At 40.9% G+C, this 22,106-nt stretch overlaps 1 protein-coding gene across 5 annotated transcripts in view; it reads left to right on the forward strand.

The window, feature by feature from the left end:
- The first annotated feature begins 13,787 nt into the window (after nucleotides 1-13,787).
- Nucleotides 13,788-22,106, forward strand: part of MRPL42 (mitochondrial ribosomal protein L42) — a 30,812-nt gene continuing 22,493 nt past the window's right edge. For 2 of the 5 annotated variants that reach the window (XM_005206117.5, XM_005206120.5), the window contains exons 1-4: nucleotides 13,794-13,836; nucleotides 14,570-14,647; nucleotides 15,268-15,427; nucleotides 20,739-20,802. In XM_005206117.5, the coding sequence (XP_005206174.1) occupies nucleotides 15,358-15,427; nucleotides 20,739-20,802 (134 nt within the window). In that variant the 5' untranslated portion in view covers nucleotides 13,794-13,836; nucleotides 14,570-14,647; nucleotides 15,268-15,357. Of the gene's footprint in view, nucleotides 13,837-14,569; nucleotides 14,681-15,267; nucleotides 15,428-20,738; nucleotides 20,803-22,106 lie in introns of all 5 variants that reach the window. The other 3 variants (NM_001037622.2, XM_005206118.5, XM_005206119.5) reach the window with 3 other exon arrangements.

Consider the following 22,106-nt stretch of genomic DNA (forward strand, 5'->3'; position numbering starts at 1 on the left):
TAGGGTCTCTAAAGTTTTCCAGTGAAACTCTAGCCAGAATTTTGGTGCCTAAATTTTGCATAAGTCGAGCCTTTTCGGTACACCCCTTAGTCCTAGGAAAGCTAAAACAAAAGGATTTGGAGAGAGTTGGGGGCGGGGAATAAGAATGGTTTCTGCATGCCTGGCCCTAGCGGTTGACTTGCCGATTGAATCGCTGGAGGAATGACCTAGGAGAGGAGGATTAGAGAGTAATCCCTAAAAGAAGGATTACCCTTAGAGTGCTGGGGTGCTAAAGGATTAAAGTGAGGGTACCCGAAAATCGGATTGTTGGGGAACCATTTCGTAACACCCTGATGATTGCTTGCTTGCTATGTGATGGACTTTATGCGGTATTATTTTACTTTCTCATCATAGCAACCTTAAGGTGCTTCCTCCACTTTACAAATGAGGCTCAGAGACATTCCCTTTTCCCCAGGTTGTGTGGGAAGTTTCGTTCCGAGGCAGATCTGCCAAAACATGGACCCCTTAACTACTTAGCTACGGAATTTCCTCGCCCAGTAGCACAGACAGTAGACGGTAACTTAAAAAGTGTCCGGTGCTGTGTTAGTGGATGAGGATACAAAGAGGCTGACCCTGCCTCCCAAGAACTGAAGAGTACAGTGGAGAATAGAGACAAGTCAACAATTACAATTCAGTGCGTTAAGGGACATAGTAGAGGTTCCTTCAAGATGTTATTTGAACACAGAGAGGCGTTAATTGCTTGAGAAGTCAGAGAAGTCTCCTCAAAGGAGAAGTGGCATCCTTAAGGATGAAGAAGAATCTGACTTGGTCAGGGGAGCATGCCAGGCCTAGAAAGCCTGCGAACTGCATTGAGCTGTAAGAAAAAAAAAAAAATTAGTGCATTAAAGAATAGAGAATATGAATGCAAGAAACCTAGTAAGAATAACAAGAGAAAATGTCATTAGCGTGATGCTAAATGATTACATGGACTATCTCATTTAATGATAAAGTGTATAAGGTAGGCTGTCTTATTACTGTTGTTTTTTAGATGAGAAACCAAGCCTCAGAGGCAGTAATGAGAACTTTGAATATCTAGAACTCTGAAATGAGTAGTTCTGTCATTAGAAGAATTTGGGAAAGTAAATGACACTGGACAGAGATACTGGCAGAATATTTCAGAGAGGTCCAGGAACCCACCTTGATAGGAAGAAAGGCAGAGTGAATATGGGATTAGAAGGGTTCTAGTCCAGTTATCTAGTGCATAAAAAAGCAGCTTCAATTTAGTGCTGAAAAGGACAATAATCATTTATTTAGTTCTTGAATCTGCAATTTGGGCAGGGCTTGGCAGGGAAGGCACATCTCTCTACATGCTGTGTCAGCTTGGGTAGCTTGACTGAACCAGAAGCACTTCCAGGGTGGCTCACACAGCAGGCAAGTTGGTACGAGCTGTTAGTCCTGCTCCAAATGGGCCTCTCCCTGGAAAAACCTGGGCTTCCTCACTGCCTGGTGGCTGGGTTCCAAGAACAAGTGTTCTAGCAGGCAAAAGTGGAAGCTGAATCGCCTTTTTTTTTGACCTAGCCTTGGAAATCAGGTAGCATCACTCCCGCCATAATCTACTCATTGACTTCTCGTCATAAAAACCCACCCAGTTTGAAAGCTAGGGGACATGGTCCCCCTCTCTTCAAAGAAGAACGGCATATTCTAGAAACTAGCAGGGTATACATATGATAGAAAATACGACTGTGGCCAACTTTGAGAAACACAAACTGCCACAGGTATATTTGTCACAACGTGTTTACAAGCCACCTGCCTTAGAATCATCCACAACGCTGGTTAAAATAGCATTCCGGGAGCCCTTTTCCAGAGATGCTAATTTTCTAGGTCAGTGCTGAGGCCTGGAACTCTGCATGTAAACATTGTGGGTAATGTTGATAGATCCTAAAATTTGAGAATGAAAGATTTTGAATAAACAGCAAAAATGTTGCCAGTGACTTCTTTTGACTATTCTGTATCAGAATGGATAATGAGAGTCATGGAGATTAAGAGTGAGGGCACTGAAGCCCCACCTAGATTTGAAAACAATTTGCTTGTCTGATCTTTGCTTCACCTAGAAGGTGTACTTCATGTGCTTATTGTGAAAGTTCAGTGATATACAAATATACATATTAAGTACTTAGAACACTTCATAACATATAGGGCTATTATTTTTGTAGTCTTGATGAGGACTGTGTATAGTTTTCTATAGGAAAGCAGGTTTTTTTGTAAAGCACTTTAAGCAACTAGCTCTTTTGTATTTTTGGCTGTGCTGGGTCTTCACTGCTGCGTGCAGCCTTTCTCTAGTTGCGTTGCTTGGGCTTCTCATTGCCATGGCTTCTCTTGTTGCTTTGACACAGGTTCTAGACACAGGCTCAGTATTTGTGATGCACCGACTTAGTTGCCCAGCAGCACGTGGGATCTTAGTTCTCAAACCAGGGGTCAAACCCGTGTCCAGATTCCTAACCACTGGACCACCAGGGTAGCCCAGGAAACTAGTTCTTTTAAAACTTGTCAGTATAGCTTGTTTGGCCAAGATAGGTTTGATGGCATGAAATTCTCTTAGATAAATATTATATATATAAAATATAATACCCCAGTGGCTCAGCAGCAAAGAATCTGCCTGCAATGCAAGAGACACAGGAGACAATCCCTGGGTCTGAAAGATTCCCTGGAGAGGGCATGGCAAATGGCAACCCACTCCAGTATTCTTGCCTGGAGAATCCCATGTACAGAGGAGCCTGGTGGGCTACAGTCCACAGGGTCACAAAGAGTTGGACACGACTGAAGCTTCTTAGCATGTATGCATATATATATATAGATTTATATAAATGTCTTTACCCTTTTTTTCCCCTTTGAGAACAGCTCACACTATACTCATCTGGAAAATAAACTCCAAACTTCTGATTTATGTAAGTCCTGTAGAACAGGATATATTTTAGAAGGACAGGTTGCCACAGGGCTGAGATGCAGTGTTTATTCTCAGCTTAGAAAGCTGGTTAAGAATCTTACTATAGCCATAAAATACAGAAAAAATAAAATAAGGATATCTGCAAAACAGCCGGAGAACAATAGTAAAACAGACTTTTACTCTATGATAGACAGGGAAGCCTGGCATGCTGTATTCCACGAGGTCGCAAAGAGTTGGACAGGACTGAGCGACTGAACTGAACTAAACTGAACCTTTGGATTTTGAATGTGTTACCTATTCCAAACATAAAATAATCCAATTCACTAATTTCAAGCGTCTAAAAGGTGTTCAAAGTTCTTTACATGCTGTCCAAGAATGATATCACAGGGACTTCCCAGGTGGTTCAGTGGTTGAGAAGCTGCCTTGCAATGCAGGGGACACAGGTTCTATTCCTGCTTGCAGAACTAAGATCCTACATGCCAAGGAGCAACTAAGCCCATGCGCCACAACTAGTGAGCCCCTGAGCCACAACTAGAGAGACGAGCTGTGTGCCGCAGCGAAATATCCCACATGGTGCAACAAATATCTTTCGTGCTGCAGCTAAGACCTGATATAGCCAAATAAATATATACATAAAAAAGAATGATATACAACTAAAGAAAAAAAAAGGAAAACTAATTTTAAAAAAAGAAAGAGAAAGAATGATATCATGTACTCAAAATTCAAAAAATGCCAGTCCATAGTATTGAATAAATAGAACAACCAAATAGCCTCACTAAAGTGAACAGTGCTAGGCAGAACTCTTAGCTAGTTAGTCTTTTTTTTGGCTCTTCATCAGACATTCTTCTTGTCCAGGTTTTTTTTTTTTTTTGTATATATATATATATATATATTTTTTTTTCCCCCAGGCTCTGCTCCTTTCAGAACTCAAACTCCAAGGGCCTTTGCACTATAATACAGGGAAGAGGGCCTAAGAATGCTGTGTTGGAGAATTTAGAGGACTCCTGTTCTACTGAAATTCTTACTCCTCAAAATACTATTTTAGTGCTTCCTGTTCCTTCCCCACCCCTCCCACCGATATTTCAGACGTTCACTGCAGCCTGCTAAGTCAGTCGTGTCTGACTCTTTGTGACCCATGTAGCTCACCAGGTTCCTCTGTCCACGGAATTTTCCAGGCAAGAATACTGAAGTGGGTTGCCATAATAGCAGAAACATATGTACTATCTACCCTGCAGGTAATGTCTTAGGACATTTATACCTGAGCTCCTCAGAGTCATGGATCTTCTCTATCTTGGGCATCTCTGGATCCCTGGGACCTAGCTCAGGGCTAGATCTGCATCAGACCTCCCAAAAAGAACTGGTCAAGGAAATTAATCCATGAGTTCAGGTTGAAGATAAGCACCTGTTTGAGAACGGCTGCCTAAATTCCTCATCCATAAGTGATTGCTTACAGAAAACACAGGATATTGATGTTCATCCCTAAACTTTTCAAGTTGACTTCCTGGAGGACAACAGAGTTGTTTTGTTTTGTTTTTTCTTTCACAAACTGTCTCATGCTTTTTAAAGACAGAGTAGATCAGTTTGGAAAATGATAGATCAGTCACCTTTAACAGAGGTCCTGTTTCCATTATGAGCAATAGTCTTCATGCAGAAGTATTTGTTGGCAATACACTTTTTGTTTCTTAACAAATTAGAAAACTGTTTCGTGGGCGATCAAGACAGAAGTATCTGTGAGAAGAGGGTTCATGAACACTGACTCGGGGAGGAAGTGGGTGGGGGAGGAAGAAACGGCTGCACACTGATTTTAGAAAAGAAAAAAAAAAAAACCCTGCCGGTTCATATTCGTGACTTCAACATAAACAGCTGAGCGCTTACAAAGTGTTAGCCCACACAATGCCAGCCTGTGAGAAGGAACCCAGTGAGGTCACCCAGGGTCATAGGAGCACTAACTATCTCAGGGTGGAAAGACTCTGGAAAGATGAGACCTAAGAGGATCAGGGTAAAAGACTGGCCTTTTTTCACCACCTGATGCTTTACCAAGCATTTTTGAATGCCATCTTACCCACAGGAAGCTTTAAGTGCATGCACCCCTGGAGACATTAGCCCCTCGCTAATTCTAGATGAAGGAGGGTATTCCTCTCTTTGGGCCAGTTCCCAGTGGAAACAAGATTCCAGAGGATGGTGACTCGAGGGTTGGCCAGAAGCCTGACTGGAACAGGAGCTCTGAGAGCAAGGCTTTTCCCCGGGCCTCCGTGCGTCACTCTTCCAGGTTCCCCAGAGAATAGTTGCCCAAGATGACTCCACCTGTGAGCGCTTACTCAGCCTACCCAGCCTAAGCTCTTTCCCCACATCTTCTCCCCTGGTGTGCCCTGCCCAGGCTTCTCGTCAGAACACTCCCATCACCTTTCTTCCTCCACCCATCACTGATCTCTCTCCAGTCCTACTGACGTCTCAAATGCTTCTCACTCGTGTCTCTCTCTTTCTGCAGAAAACTGCTGGCCTGCTTCCAGCATGATTAGAAGTGTTTTGAAAACTTTGTTTTGCTTTCCAGTACAATGATTTGGGTTGTAATATACTCTGAAGCAGAGGTTTTCAAACTTTGGAGTGCTAATCACCTCGGGGGCTGGTGAAACACAGGTGCAGGAGCCCCGCCCAAGATCTTGAGTGCAAGTCACAGGCGCCTGTGATTTTAACAAGCTCCCTGGATACCACTGAGAGGTCCAAAGCTGTCCAGTATTATCTGATCTGCTCCAGAAAGCAAAACAGTTATAAGACCAACCTTGATTTATACTTCTCTTGTTCCTGTTTTTCTAATTCCTTTTGGTCCAATACCCATATCTTTCCTCTTATCTGTTCTAATTCACTTGGTTCAAGTGTTAGATATTCCAGATTGTTGGGGTTGTAAGGTGGTCCAGGTGTTCAGTATTCCAGATTGTTGGGTTTTGAGGAAGCCAATAAATAAAACCTAACTTAGGTTCCTGAAATTATAACCCATTGAAAGAGATGGAGACCAAAACATTGCCTTCATTACTAGTAAAGTTAATGGAAGAAAACAACTCTAAGTCTGCAGTACTTTGAGCTTATTAATAGTTCCCCAACCTGCTTCCCACTTGCAGGCGTAGCCACCCAATTGTTTAGTACTGTCAGGCAACTGCAGGCCCCTTAAACCAAGACAGAGGAGGTGGGCAGGCATAAGAGCAGAAGACAGGCTGGGGGGAAAGAAAGGAAGAAGAGAAAGAAAGGAGGAAGAAAGAGAGAAGGAGAAAGGAAAACCAGAGGGGAAAAGGAGGGAGGTAGAGAAAGAGAAGCGGGAAAGAGGCAGCTGAGAGGACCCAGTTCTTTATTTTAAATTCACCAATTAGAAAATTTACTCCTGTTACCTTCTAATCACAAAACCAACTGACATTTTCTTAACCTCCTGCTTGCTTTCTATCTCGGCTCCCCAAAGGCAACCTCAGCCCACAGTCGGGACGATCTCATCATCGCTCTGAAAATCCCGTGATGCATCATACCTGTGTTCTCTCAATCATTTTCACACCTTGTTGCCTTGTCACTGATGTCATGTTGCCTTTTTACCCACCCATGTTCTTACTTGCTATGTGTCTAGCAGCACATATCACCTCTTCCTGCTTTCCTTCATTCTCTACCTATTACGACGTATTAGGTCCACCCTAGGAACTGTTTTTTTTTTTTTTTTTTTTTTTTTTATGAGCAAGATAGAGGACTTGCCTGGCGGGCCAGTGGTTAAGCCTCTGTGCTTCCACTGAGATGGTGCGTGTTCAATCCCTGGTTGGGGCACTAAGATCCCACATGCCCAGGGTTTCTGGGTGCAGGCATAGAAATTGACTCCAACTAACAGATAAGGAATTTATTGGGAGGACATCTGGTGGTTCATATGGTCACAGGGAAGGCTGCAGACCAGGCTCAAAATACAAAGGGTGCTGACATTCCGGAGCTGCACAAGGACGGGAACCTGGGCACTCACTCACCAGTTTCCTGTTGGGCGCTTCTCCCATGCCCTCCTCCGAGTGTGGTGCTCCTGAGTCCAGAGCTTCTCAGATTCAGATGCCCATTTCTGACCAGGGTGGGCTGATGTTTATGGGAGACTTGGATCTAATTGCACCTTATACTGACTTTCAAATATTATCAGCGTTCAGCCCTTTCCTCACCCCCTCTTCCTGAATAGGTGGTGACACCAATTGTTTGAGACTTGGTCTGCTCAATCAGGTGCCATTCTTGCATCTCTTGCCATTCATCTCTGTTTTGTTGTTTGAGTATAATTTTGGAAAGTAGAGGACAAAAACATCTTTATACCAATAAGAGCATTTTTGGTGTTTTTGAGGTAGCTTTACTGCACAAGGAGATTATCCATAGATTAGTTTAAGTAGCATTGTTTTAATTAACATTCAATTTACTGAAATGAGAGTAAAGTCTAGTTTTTCCTTAAGTTCAATTTACAAATATTATTCTGCTTATTAGACTAGCAACTAAAATAAAACTCTTTTAAGGAAATTTTCCATAAAAGAAAATTAAATACCTACATTTGAACTTTTAAGTTGCACCTGTAAATTTAACATACTCAATTTTCTTGTGCAGCCCTTCAATTTTCGGATAGGTAAACATTCCCAAACATCTAAATAATTCTTATAAATTAAAAACAATTTAAATACAGTGAATCATCTATTAAGTATTCTAACACTGCTTCCAAACAATATAATTATTTCACACTTTTCAACATAGAATCATAAGCCTAGATCAGTCACCTAATGAAAAGTTCAAATTGGAATCACAGTTTACGGAAAACACAAGAGACTTGGGAACATGTTAAAGTTTGCTCCAAGATGTACTCACCAAAACCCAGATTGTGGGAATCTCTACCAGACAAACACTTTGTTTCTTTACCAGAGAAGTGCAAGGAAAAAAGAGAAAGACAAATGGGGAAGGAACTCTTAAATGAAAGGGACTTAAAACCTGATATTAAGCAGTTGAAAAGTGTGGATCTAATTTGGATCTGATCAAACAAGCAAACTCAATAGAAAATATGACATTCATGAACCATTTGGAAAGTTGCATGTTGAACCCACCTGCCAGTGCAGGAGACAGAAGAGATGTGGGTTCGATCCCTGGAGGTAGGGAAGATCCCCTGGAGGAGGGCATGGCAATCCACTCCAGTGTTCTTGCCTGGAGAATCTCATGGACAGAGGAGCCTGGCAGGCTACAGTCCATAGCGTCACAAAGAGTGGGACACAGCTGAAGTGACTTAGTAAACAGATGCACTGAGATATTTATAGATGAAATAATAGGCTACTTGAGATTTGCTTCAAAATAATGTAGGGAAAGGTACATGGTGGGAGCATAGATGAAACAAAATTGCCCATGAGCTGATAACTGTTGAAGCCAAATGAGGGGTGTATGGTGGTTTGTTATACTTCTATTTCTAATTTTGTATGTGTTTGAAATTTTCTGTAATAAAAAGTTTTTAAAAATTAGAATCAAAGCTAATTTATCAGGCCACAAAGCAAATTTAATAGTCCAAATTCTCTTATATATTCTAAATACTTCAATATAAACACAGAAGATACTTGTTTGTGAATGTATTATGTTCTCAACCCTAACTGGAAAATAAACTACACGGTGGGTTTGATTCATTCATTTAATTATTTATTTTTGGTTGTGCTAGGTCTTCGTTTCATGGGCTTTTTCTAGATGCAATGAGCGGGTACTCCTTTCCGTTGTGGTGCACAGGCTTCTCATTGCAATGACTCCTCTTGTGGAACACAGGCTCTAGGGCATGCAAGCTCAGACCCTGTGGTGCTCGGGTTTAGTTGCTCAGTGGCATGTGGGATCCTCCCGGACCAGGGATCGAACCCTTGTCCCCTGCATTGGCAGGCAGCTTCCTATCCATGGTACCACCAGGGAAGTCCATAGGTGTGTTTGATTTATGTCATCGTTTCTACACTTCGTTCCAAATTCTCTGAGGAGCTAAAAGTCACTCAAAAACTGAAGGAAACAAGTAACCCCCAAGTACCTTGGGGTAACCTACACAAGCAATTTGAGATGTCTTCTAGGCTGATTGTGAGGGTGAGGTCTGGAAGTGCAGTCTTCCAGGATCTTCTTCCACACGACCTGGAAGGAGAAGCAGAGCCCCCTCTTATGGTTGCCACCCATACCCTCCAAATGGAGTGTTACCTGAATTCATGTTACACCTATTACCTAATTTATCAGTGTGATGTGAGCCTCCAATCTCCTACCCAAGTTGTTTCACTTATTTGATTTCACTATTTGATTTATCAACATATTCAATGAAAGTATTACTGCTCAAAGCTATCCAGAATTCTTCTCCTATTCCATTAAAACTGGAGGATCATACTGTTTATATTTAAATAACATTAAATTGGATTACCAATCTCTGGCTTTATAGTCAGAGCACCAAAAACATGCCAAGGACACTTACTCTGACATGGTGCCAAGAACTTCCCTTTCACTTTTCCAAATCCACTCTTCCCCCTCATCCACTGTGTTCTCCTGGAAGTTAACCTGATTAGACAACGCTGCATGGAGGGGGTTCTTTCATCTCTGGTTTCTGTTTGGTTTGGGCCAATGACAAGACCTTGCAGGAGATTGGAGAGGGAAAGGATAGAGAAGTCAGAGTAATTATTACCCTGGATTGTTCCTGGCAAGGTCACATCAGGCTGGCGATGCCCTTCAACAGCTGACAACTCTCCTCCAGGTAGCCAACTACAGGATTCTCTCCTGGAGTCTAGGAACTGCTCCCCCTGTTTATTCCTTCTGATCTGGAAGGAACAGCCAATAGTACCAAGCCCGGGTTATACTACTACTGCTCCGAGTGATTCCACTGATACCTCCTTAAAGAATTCCTCTGTAAATAAACTGCTCAGAATGATACCAGCTGAGTATGTCATTTGCTTTCTTCTGAGACTAAGTGATATACCAACTTAAAGCTAGAAATCATTATTTTCCATTTTAGACGAAGTCATTTTCTAAATTTTAATTGCATTAATTGGATTATTCCTGACAGTCAAAAGGGAAGGATTACATTTCAATGTCTAAGAAGTAGGTAATCTCTTTGGGTAAGGTATTCATAAAAATTTATTACACAAGTATTTATTAACCACCTACAAGGTAAAATTATTGCTAGTACTGATTGAGTGCTTTACTATGTGTCAGGTACTTTGCAAAGCATTTGGGAAGACCCAAAGGAAATGGCAACCCACTCCAGTGTTCTTGCCTGGAGAATCCCAGGGATGGGGGACCCTGGTGGGCTGCCGTCTCTGGGGTCACACAGAGTCGGACACGACTGAAGCGACTTAGCAGCAGCAGCAGCAGCAAAGGCACATTTGCTTACATCTCATTGTTATTGTTCAGTTGCTCATGTGTTCGACTCTTTTCGACCCCACAGATTGCAGCACGTCAGGTTTCCCTGTCCTTCACCATCTCCCGGAGCTTGCTCAAACTCATGTCCATTGAGCCAGTGATGCCATACAACTATCTCATCCTCTGTCGACCCCTTCTCCTCCTGCCCTCAATCTTTCCCGGCATCAGGGTTTTTTCCAGTGAGTCAGCTCTTAGCATCAGGTGGCCAAAGTACTGGAGTTTCAGCTTCAGCATCAGTCTTTCCACTGAATATTCAGGACTGATTTCCTTTAGGGTTGACTGGTTTGATCTTCTTGCAGTCCAGGGAACTCCCAAGAGTCTTCTCCGACACCACAGTTTGAAAGCATCAGTTCTTTGGTGCTGAGCCTTCTTTATGGTCCAACTCTCACATCCACACATGACTACTGGAAAAACCATAGCTTTGGCTAGACAGACCTTTGTCAGCAAAGTAATGCCTCTGCTTTTCAATATGCTGTCTAGGTTTGTCATAGCTTTTCTTCTAAGGAGCAAGCGTCTTTTAATTCCCTAGCTGCAGTCACCATGCACAGTGATTTTGGAGCCCCCAAAAATAAAGTCTGTCACTGTTTACATTGTTTCCGCACCTATTTGCCATGAAGTGATGGGACCAGATGCCATGATCTTAGATTTTTGAATGTTGAGTTTTAGCCAGCTGTCTCACTCTCCTCTTTCACTTTCTTCAAGAGGTTCTTTAGTTCTTCACTTTCTGCCACAAGGGTGGTGTCATCTGCATATCTGAGGTTATTGATATTTCTCCCAGAAATCTTGGTTCCAGCTTGTGCTTCATCCAGATGGACATTTCTCATGATGTACTCTGCATATAAATCAAATAAGCAGGGTGATAATACACAGCCTTGATGTACTCCTTTCCCAATTTGGAACCAGTCTGTTGTTCCATGTCCAGTTCTAACTGTTGCTTCTTGACCTGTGTACATATGTCTCAGGAGGCAGGTCAGGTGGTCTGGTATTCCCATCTCTTGAAGAATTTTCCAGTTTGTTGTGAGCCACAGTCAAAGATTATAGCCAATGAAGTAGATGTTTTTCTGGAATTCTCTTGCTTTTCAATGATGCAATGGATTTTGGCAACTTGACCTCTGGTTTGTCTGCCTTTTCTAAATCCAACTTGTACATCTGGAAGGTTTCAGTTCATGTACTGTTGAAGACTAGCTTGAAGGATTTTGAACATTACCTGGTCAGCATTTGAAATGAGTGCAATTCTATGGTAGTTTGAACATTGTTAGGCATTGCCTTTCTTTGGGGTTGGAGTGAAAATTGACATTTTCCAGTCCTGTGGCCACTGCCGAATTTTTCAAATTTTCTGGCATATTGAGTGCAGCACTTCAACAGCATCATCTTTTAGGATTTGAAATAGCTCAGCTGGAATTCCATAACCTCCATTAGCCTTGTTGATACATAGTGATGCTTCCTTCCTACGGCCCACTTGACCGTGCACTCCAGGATGTCTGGCTGTAGGTGAGTGATCACACCATCATGGTTGTCTGGGTCATGAAGATCTTTTTTTGTATCGTTCTTCTGTGTATCCTTGCTACCTCTTAATATCTTCTGCTTCTGTTCGGTCCATATATCTCATTGGCCAGCACTTAAGTCACATGACCACTCCTATGTTTGAAAGGGAGGCTGGGAAATGTAGATTTTAAAATTCAGAATAGATGTATACTCAGTCAAAGATTAGGGGTTCTATTAATATGGAGGAAAGGGAGAAAGAACTTAACAGTTTTGGGTGTAAATTTCTTATGGTTTCTGGTGGGATCATTTATCAATGCTATTAAACATATATAATTTAATATGATCATAACCAATAGTTATATGTTTCACAGCATTTTTTCCAAGGCACTCAAGACAATGATAATAAATTACTTATACAATTATACATTTACTTTCTGCAGTTCCCACTTGATGTGAAATCTCTAAATACATAGACTGTTATTCAGGTGTTTGGTACATCTAATAAGTGCTCAATAAATATTTGTAGAATGAATGAGTGCAGTAGAATAAATTTAAAATTTAGGAGTTGCATAAAAGCAACTAATAATGAAAAAACTTTATACTATGAGAATCTCTGATCATCTAAATAAGTCCTGATGATTTCCAGAAGGCTTGCAGTTTGAAACTGACAATATTTAAGGTGTTTGTAGGAAAGATTTTCATGATACACAGGTAAGTGGAATAAAGGTATATTAGAAAAGATAGTCTAGGGTGCATGTATGTGTGTTTATTGATATATGTATGAATATATTAACAGTAATAAAAGAAAAACTAAACATAATGTGTTTGTGTGAAAGAGAGGGAGACTGAAGAAGAATCAGGCTGGCAGGTTCATGTCTCAGCTCCATTACTGGCCACAGGACTTTAAAACAGTACACATAATGTGTCTGATAACTGTTAGCTACTATCATAGTACAGATACACAAAAAGACAAAAAGTGCAAGATTACACATCAAAATGTTAGCATGTTGGAAATTAGTTTTAAAACTGCTGACACTGAACTCTACATTTATGAAACTCTTCCTGACACACTCTCAGACTGTGTATTATTGGTTTTCACACTGCCTCTCTCCAGCTGCTTCTGAGAGGCCCTTGCTGGCTGTCCTCCTCCACCGGACCGCTAAACGTTGGAATTTCCTGGCTAGGTTCTGGGTACTTTTCTTTTTTTTTCCTACACTCACTCCTTATGTGCACAGGCCCATGGCTGGTTTCTTTTCTGGTCTCAGCTTTGTGAACCTTTCTTCGCCCCACTGAGCCTCCCTGTTGGTCAGTGGTTCCCACTCGGCTCACAGCCATTGAGACGTGTCCTGTGGAATCGTCTTTGATTCGTCTCTCTTCAGCTCTGCACAGTGAATGTTTGACGAGTCCATTGATCGTTCCTTCCAATCTGTTTCTCCTCCCTGTCTTCCCCTACAGCATAGTCCGGAAAGACATTATAGCGTGGCCTTTTCTTCCCTCTAAGATACAAGGCAAGGTTCAGGATTCTGCACATCTTCCTCTCATAATAAATAACCAGCACCGTTCTCAAAACATAATGCTGGGCTTTTAGGTTGAAGGGTTGCCCCGCTTCCCCATGTCAAACGTTAAATCCAACGCCACTACTCCTTCAATGCTTCTCTGAAATGTCTCTTTCCGTAGGAAACCTAATTCATCCGAGGATGGATCTCAAGTTGCTCCGATTATTGGTATAAACTTAAAAAAGACAGTGTTTGTTACTTTCTTAAGGATATGACTGGGGAACAGTGAATTTGTTTTTGGAGATAGTGCTAGTAAACTTGCTGGCGAACTGCTGCAACTAAACCCGGGAGCAGGCTGGATGAATCCCCGCTCCGCACCCGCCGTCGCCGCGCACCCCCAACCCCGGCACCATGGGCTCCTTCCGGCGGAGACTACATTTCCCAGAGTGCCCCGCGGGCCAGGAAGGCGCGTGGAGTTGTGCCGTCTAGAGCCGGGACTGAGGCAAGATGGCGGCTTCGCGGTGAGCAGCAGTTCAGGTAACCGCTGCCCTGTCCTTTTCCCGTCTAGGGGTCCCTAGAAGCTCGGCGGGCCCAGAGGCTTATTGGCAAGTGTTGAGGTCTCCTATGTCCTATCCTACGGCAGGATAAAGCCTCTGGCATTACCAGACTCAGTCTGTCTTGCAGAAGGGCTGGCGTGTGTCCTCTCGCTTCCTGTGGGAGCTACGCTCCAGGTGAAAGGTGCTAGTTCTGATAGCCTATTTCTCAAACCTCAGCCCCTCTCAGGCTCCCCGCAACCCTGTATTCTTCAGAGTTGAATTCCAAGCCAAGGGATATACCCTCTGAATTCTCTTTGAGGTGAATAATCTGATCCCTGGGTTTCAGAGAGAATGTCGTTTAAAACGTTCTGTTCCTCAGTTCGTAGTTAGAAGATAGGGGTTTGCGTTTCCTCCATACCACCTATTAAGCAGCGGTAAAGTGGGCGGACAAACCATTTGACTTCTCTGAGCCTAGGTTCTTAGTTTTTTAAGTGGAAATGCCTAACTTCTACACTTGTGAAAGAGCATATAATGTATAGGAAAATGGGTTGTAAACTGTAGAAAGGAACTCAGGGATGTCAGTGCTAATGTACTGACCGTGCAAGGAGTCATCTGCATAGTTTAGCAACTAAGATTGATAAAGTACGATGTTATCACTGTGCAGGGATGGGGGTGTGGGGAATAGTCATCGAATAGTCAGTTGCAAACGAATGATGTATGTCATTTATTCACAGCAGCCTGGAGTTGTTTCCCCGCGTTTTATCGTGGAAGGGACAGGGAGGATTGCTTAATGACTCGCCCAAACTTTCCCGGTTTGTAAATGATTGACTCTGAAGCTCTTGGAAGCAAGTTATTTAAATTTTGTACTTTAATTAATTCATGAATCAAAATAACGATACTTCCCATGATTAATATGAGAGTAAGATGAATGGTAGTGAAAGCACCTTGGAAAGCTAGAAATCTCATACATATATAAGAGGGCGAAATTTTATTCGGGGCTTTAGGATAGGATGTTTATGTGTGTTTCTCTAAGTCAATATTTAATAAGCCACGGCTGGGTCATCTTGTTTAATATTTCATTTAATCAGAAACAATACCATTGTAAGAGATGTAATAAGATCTTGTCTTTGGTACCTGGGAAGTTGTACACTGACACATTAGCTTTATGAAAGGAGAATGCTCTGTGTAGCATGTGTGACTGACTGTTTCTAAGAGTAATTACACATTGGCTGTGCACTCATTGAATGGAAATAACTATAACATCTGATGGTGTTGCTCGTTGTCCTATATTGCCTGGAAGCGGAAAGTTGTTTAAAAAGTTTTGCGTTAGTGTCTATGGTTTTAGGTAGTGATCTTATTTTGTGCTGTTCAGTGTGTTGTGTCGCTTCAGTTTATCATAGGTAGCACTGATTTTTCTTTATCGCTTTTGCAGGGGTGAAGATTGTTATATCTAGAAGCAGATTTTAAAAGCAGTTTCTCTTCAAATCATCTTTATACCACCTGATAAGCATTTTGATTCACCATGGCATTGGCAGCAGTAAAATGGGCAATATCAAGCAGAACTATGTTGAAACATTTATTTCCAGTTGAAAGTAAGTTGGGTGTTGTTTTTTTTTAATGGTTAAGAGATTTTAAACTTTTTCAAATATTATAATATCATAATATGTGTTCACTGAAGAAAATTTACAGTGTTTAGTTATTGTATATGTTTGCTATTATATAGGAGGCATATCTATTCCACATATTGTATAATGTGGAAAGATCCTTATATAGAAAGGGGTGTATGTCAGACAGTATCTATTTTATGATCTAATTTGTGCATTTGAAAGATGATTGACCTGTATATGTATATCAACATTTATAAATGAAGAGTTAAAGATGTGGACCAAGTAAGTTATCTTTGTAGACCACAAGTGGGATTTAACTGAGGCCAAGTGAAGGACTAATAAAGAGGAACTTTTTCTGGTTTGAATTACTTATGTTTCCACATACTGCTTTTTTTTAAAAAAAGTATTTATTTATTTACTTATTTATTTGGCTCTGCTGGGTCTTTGTTGCTGCTCAGGCTTTTTCTCTAGTTGCAGAGACCAGGGGCTACTCTTTGTTCGGTGCTCAGGCTTCTTCTTGAGGTGGCTTTTCTTGTTGTGGAGCAAGGGCTCTAGGGCACTCGGGCTTCAGTAGTTGAAGCTCCTGGGCTCTAGAACACAGGCTCAATAGTTGTGGTGCTAGGGTTTAGTTGCTCCCTGGCCCGTGGGATCTTCCGCAACAAGGGATTGAACCCATGTCTCCTGTATTGGCAGGCAGATTTTTTATCACTGAGCCACCATGGAAGTCCTCATATACTACTTTTTTGGCAGTTCTTAAAATTAGCAAATAAGGGCCAAATGTACAATTCCATCTTACAGATATGATTATTGTTAATATTTTGGTGTATTTGTATTTTTTCTATGTAATTTTTTTTAAAAATGTAATTTCTTCCTTTTCTGAAGAAACAGTGTAATATTTTCTTCAAAGCCTAGTAATACATGTTTGATAGTCAAAACATTGACCTATATAAATAAACAGGCAATTAAAATCTTATTTCCTGACCAACCTTCTTTTCTCTTCCCTTTTCCTCTGTTTGTGAACTGCATTCTCCGATTTCTAAAGCAGACATGGTTAGAATGCTATAGTAGGTTTTCTTTTTCGTGTTTAGCTAGTCGGCCAACATTTTTACTCATCTCTGCCCAATCTTAATCTCTTTGTTCATGTTTCCTGTTGACTACCATTTGTAATTGAACATTTCTATTGGAAGGACTGATGCTAAAGCTGAAACTCCAATACTTTGGCCACCTCATGTGAAGAGTTGACTCATTGGAAAAGACTCTGATACTGGGAGGGATTGGGGGCAGGAGGAGAAGGGGACGACAGAGGATGAGATGGCTGGATGGCATCACCGACTTGATGGACATGAGTTTGAGTGAACTCCGGGAGTTGATGATGGACAGGGAGACCTGGTGTGCTGCAATTCATGGGGTCGCAAAGACACGACCGAGCAAGTGAACTGAACTGAGTTAAGAGAAAAAGAGTTATTTGAAGACTAGAGGGTTAAAAACGATATAAATAAAAGTACAATTAAGTAAACAGAGGATGAGATTGCTAAGAGTCTTCAGATACACACTAAAATCAGTGAAAACAAAACTGCAGTCAGCCCTTGATTACCTAGGAGCATTTGTTGTTGAGAACTTGGGGAGAGAGCTCTGCTGCAATTAGTCTCTCTTTTGCCCTGATAGGAACTCAGCCCCAGGGCTGATGGGAAATCAGGCCTGATCAGTTTTTACCTAGTCCATGTCCTGAAACAGCAGTTTGTCCTTACTCAGGTTAATCTGAAAACCAGTTAATCTGCCCATGGCAAAGTTAAAAATGTCTATGTAGACTTCACCAGTTGGGCTATCCCAGAAAATAACTCCTTCATCGCTCAGTCATCCTAATAATCATGGACTACCTAACCTCTTGCATCCTGAAGCCCCTTATTCTACACAATTTGTATTATTACTAGTGAAGGTAAAATATTATTATTACTGTTGCTATTGATATTTTATACAAAAGGGAAGGATGTTAAAAGATTAGAGGCAAAGCAAACGGTTATTGGCAAATTCAACGAGCACAAATAAAAAGGCCTTCCTGTACTCTGAAAGGAACATTTAAAACCTTTTGAAATATATAGCCACTGTGAAAAATTTTCAACTTTTAAGCACCTTAAGTCTTTTGATGTTTACAACTTTGCATTTTACAATAATTTACTTATCATGTGGTGATATTGTCTTTCTGAAGATGAAGGAGCGTGAGTTCTCTGGCCCTCAGAAACTCAACCAAATTGCATATCTGATAAATTAGAGCTAAGGTCAAAACTGTGTCTTCTCAATATACTTTCTGCTATACTGTCTTTGTTGAAGTAATTTAAGATAATTCAGCATTTGAAAATGAATAGGACTATCAGCTTTTACAGATCATATCATAATGCAATTAAACCGTGTGTATGTATAAATATATACATAAAACAGGAAAAGTCCTTGAGATGTGGAGAACTGACTCTCATGGGAGATTCTTTTTGGCATATTGAGTTGCTTTGGATTGATTGACGTTAACTTTGCCATCAGTCCTAATTATGCCTTTAGAACTTCTGATACTTAACCATATCTAGAATTTTTCTCTTGCTAAAATGTCAAATAAGTTTTTTTGAGTATTAATTATACAGAAATTAACATTTCAGAGGCAGTTTAGCAGTCTCTTCTTTTTTATTAAGCATGATAGGGGGCACAGTAATAAGCAGGATGTTCATTTAAGAATTTATTTAGACTCGTAGTTAAAATAGACAACTATGGAAACAATACCTGGAATAGAAGGTAGAATGTATGTGTCATGAGGGTACAAACAAATGTCTGTAAGTGCAGAGTAGAAATTTTGCAGTTTCTGTTGAACTGAAAGTCTTGTTGTCTTGAGTTTTCCCTCTTGCCTACCTAAAAATGGTAAATTCTCTCTGTCCTTCCTCTGCCACCCAACCTTCTTTTCTTTCAGCAAGCATGTAGATCACTTAGCTGGTTTATATTCAGAGAATACAAATGACTTTTAATACTAATCCATACATAGTTAAGAAGATCCCCAACAGTGTCAAACAAGAAAATAAAATATGTATAAATGATTTTTATATTACCCTCTGATTTGTCTTAATGAGTACACTTCTGTATTAGCACAAATAATGAAAATTAATAAATCTTTTGAAAGATGAGGTTATATTTCTAATTCTTTGTATTTTTGTTATCTTTACATCAGTGGAATTGTGGGGTCAACATTTTGCTGAAGAATCTTTCACGGTCTAGTGAGTTTTGTTAAGGTACTTTTTAATGTATTCGAGTAAGGATTTATATTTAGAACTCTTGCTGCTGCTGCTGCTAAGTCACTTCAGTCGTGTGCAGTTCTGTGTGACCCCATAGACAGCAGCCCACCAGGCTTCCCCGTCCCTGGGATTCTCCAGGCAAGAGTATTGGAGTGGGTTGCCATTTCCTTCTCCAATGCAGGAAAGTGAAAAGTGGAAGTGAAGTCGCTCAGTCGTGTCCAACTCTAGTGACCCCATGGACTGCAGCCTACCAGGCTCCTCCATCCATCGGATTTTCTAGGCAAAAGTACTGAGTGGGGTGCCATTGCCACTCTTAAGTATATACAGTCCTTGGGGAAAGGAGAGGTATACAAAGATGGAAAATGCAACTTTGTTTAGACATCTCTGATACATGTAAATAACTGGTGCATTGAAAAAAAAGACCACAGAGATGGTATAGCAATGTTGTATGGAGTGTTGGTTGTGGAGTATGCAGAATAGACAGCTCTTCTGTGATGGGAGTTGTCGGGCAGGGAAAAGGGAAAAAGAATTTCATGGAAGAGTAGCATTTGACTTTTGAAAGATGAGTGGTATTTGAACCAAGTTGGGATGGCATTCCATACTGAGGAGCAAGAGACTAGTTGAGAGAAGTTGATCTCTACAGGAGATTTATTCAGAATTTTTTTTAACCATACTGAACTACATTTTTCCTTTATATTTAAAAGAATTATCATTACTCTGGATGTAGAGAAACCTTTTACAAACCGTTAAAAAAATATGGCTTTTGAATTTGCTGCTGCTGCAGCTAAGTCACTTCAGTCGTGTCCAACTCTGTGCGACCCAATAGACAGCAGCCCACCAGGCTCCCCCGTCCCTGGGATTCTCCAGGTAAGAACATTGGAGTGGGTTGCCATTTCCTTCTCCAATGCATGAAAGTGAAAAGTGAAAGTGAAGTCACTCAGTCATGTCCAACTCTTAGCGACCCCATGGACTGTAGCCCACCAGGCTCCTCCATCCATGGGATTTTCCAGGCAAGAGGACTGGAGTGGGGTGCCATTGCCTTCTCTGTTTGAATTTGCAGGTATTCTTAAAAAAAGGAAATGTCAGCATTTTGATTAAGAAAAGTTGATTTTGAAGTTTATTTTGTATTTTGTCACTTAAACACTCCCCTTTTATGGACCGTGCACTCCAGTTGCACTGAAGTTTTTATTTATTTACTTGACTGTGCTCCCTGGCTTGAAGGATCTTAATTCCCTGACTAGGGATCAAACCCAGCCCCTGTCAGTGAATGCACCAAGTCCTAAACACTGGACCGCCAGGGAATTCCCAACACTAAAGTTTTATGTTCTTTCTTTCCTTTGATTGTTGGCACTTTTTATTACCTCTCTAAGGAACGTTGTCGGAGAAGGCAATGGCACCCCACTCCAGTCCTCTTGCCTGTAAAATCCCATGGAAGGAGGAGCCTGGTGGGCTTCAGTCCATGGGGTCGCTAAGAGTCGGACATGACTGAGCGACTTCACTTTCACTTTTCACTGTCATGCATTGGAGAAGGAAATGGCAACCCACTCCAGTGTTCTTGCCTAGAGAGTCCCAGGGATGGGGGAGCCTGGTGGGCTGCCATCTATGGGGTCGCACAGAGTCAGACACAACTGAAGTGACTTAGCAACAGCAAGGAACGTTGTACTTATCCACTAATAACTCCAGTTTACTGCTTCATCCTTCAGAACACCCTAAAGATCATATCCCTATTCTTGAACCCATACTCCTGTTTTGTGACTTGTCGGTGTGCCCCTTCTACTCCCAGTTCTTCTGCGCTAACAGGGCTTATCTTTGTATTGGAGTTGTTCGTTTACGTGTCCCTCTCTCGCCGGGTTTGAACCTTTTTTGAGGGCAGGATCTTAACTTACTGAATCCTTAGCTCCAAGTACAGCCCTGCTTCATAGTGAATATAGTGAATATTGGTTGAATGGGTAAAACTAACTTTACATTTGTGTGAGAACATATGCTCAAATGAACTAAATCCATTTTACTGTTTGGGGATTTTGCAGACGGAGCCTTATATTGTGTTGGTCACAAATCTACATATTCTTCTCTTCCAGATGACTATAATTGGTACGTATTGAAATCCAGTTGGAAAAAAAAAATGAGTCTCTTAGCTCTGTCTGAAATGATTGTTTTATTTCTTGTTTTGGTATTTCTGCTTTCTTTTCTGATTGTTCTTTCTTTAATTTTGTTTTTAAAAAATATTTCAGTGATCTTATTTACCCAGTGTCTGGACTTATAAATGTTTTAAATAAAAATCATTTATCATTGTGTTTCAGTGAATACTTCATTTGTTCTAAGACAGATGTGCTGATAGAAATGCTGTCTTTTCTTCCTGAAGCATTCTTTAGTTTTTTTGAAAAGTTAATTACTTTTATGATTTTCTCTTAGAGTTCTTATCCGTTAGCTTAAACAATTATTTATCTTATCTTTTGTTGATATTGAATAATCCTAAATTGTAAATATTTAATTTAACCACAAATTATTTGGTACTTATTCAGTTCTAGTCAGTATGCTAAGAGCTAGGAGTAGCATATGAATGGAATGTTGTCCTTTATAGCAGAGTCCTATGTGCAGAAGCTACAACATTTTTTTTTTCTTAAGTTACTTTTTAAAAAAAAATAATTTTATTTATGTATTTATTTTTGGCTCTGCTGGGTCTTTGTTGATCTGCCTGGGCATTCTTTAGTGGCAGTGAGCAGGGGCTTCATTGCTGTGTGCCGGCTTCTCATCTTGGTGGCTTCTCTTGTGGAGCACGGGCTCTAGGCACGGGGGACTCAGTAGTTGGAGCTACGGGGCTCTAGAGCATGTGGGCTTCCGTAGTTGTGGCGCAGTGGGCTTCGTTGCTTCGTGGTATCTGGGATCCTCCCGGACCAGGGATCAAACCCCTGTCACCTGCATTGGCAGGCAGATTTTTTTTTATCACTGAAGAAACCAGGAAAGCCCCATGAAGTTGTTTTATTGTGAAATTTAGTAAAAATATATTTTCTTATCTCTTGACACCAGTTTTAATTGTAAATTTAGTAAGTATTAGGATAGTGATGCAATAAGACTAGATAATAGGTGGCACTTTTTGAACCTGAAAAGATTGAATCTTACATGTTTTGCATTATGCCAAGGGCGCTTGGAGAAATGCTGATCTAGAAAAAGTGTTCAGCTACAGTCTTTATGATTGGAAATTCAGGTGATCCTTTACCTGGAAGATTATGTATTTTGCTGATCTTCAGCTTTAATAATTCAAGTAATCTTACAGCTTTTTGAAGGTAGCTTTTAGATAAGGAAAGGAAGTTCTATTAATAGTGATGCATGAACATGAAGATCTCTTCCAAAGATTTGGAGAACAAACTAACAAAACAAGTAATTCAAAGGATAAT

This window comes from Bos taurus, chromosome 5 (genome assembly GCF_002263795.3).
Source record: "Bos taurus isolate L1 Dominette 01449 registration number 42190680 breed Hereford chromosome 5, ARS-UCD2.0, whole genome shotgun sequence".
Taxonomy (NCBI): domain Eukaryota; kingdom Metazoa; phylum Chordata; class Mammalia; order Artiodactyla; family Bovidae; genus Bos; species Bos taurus.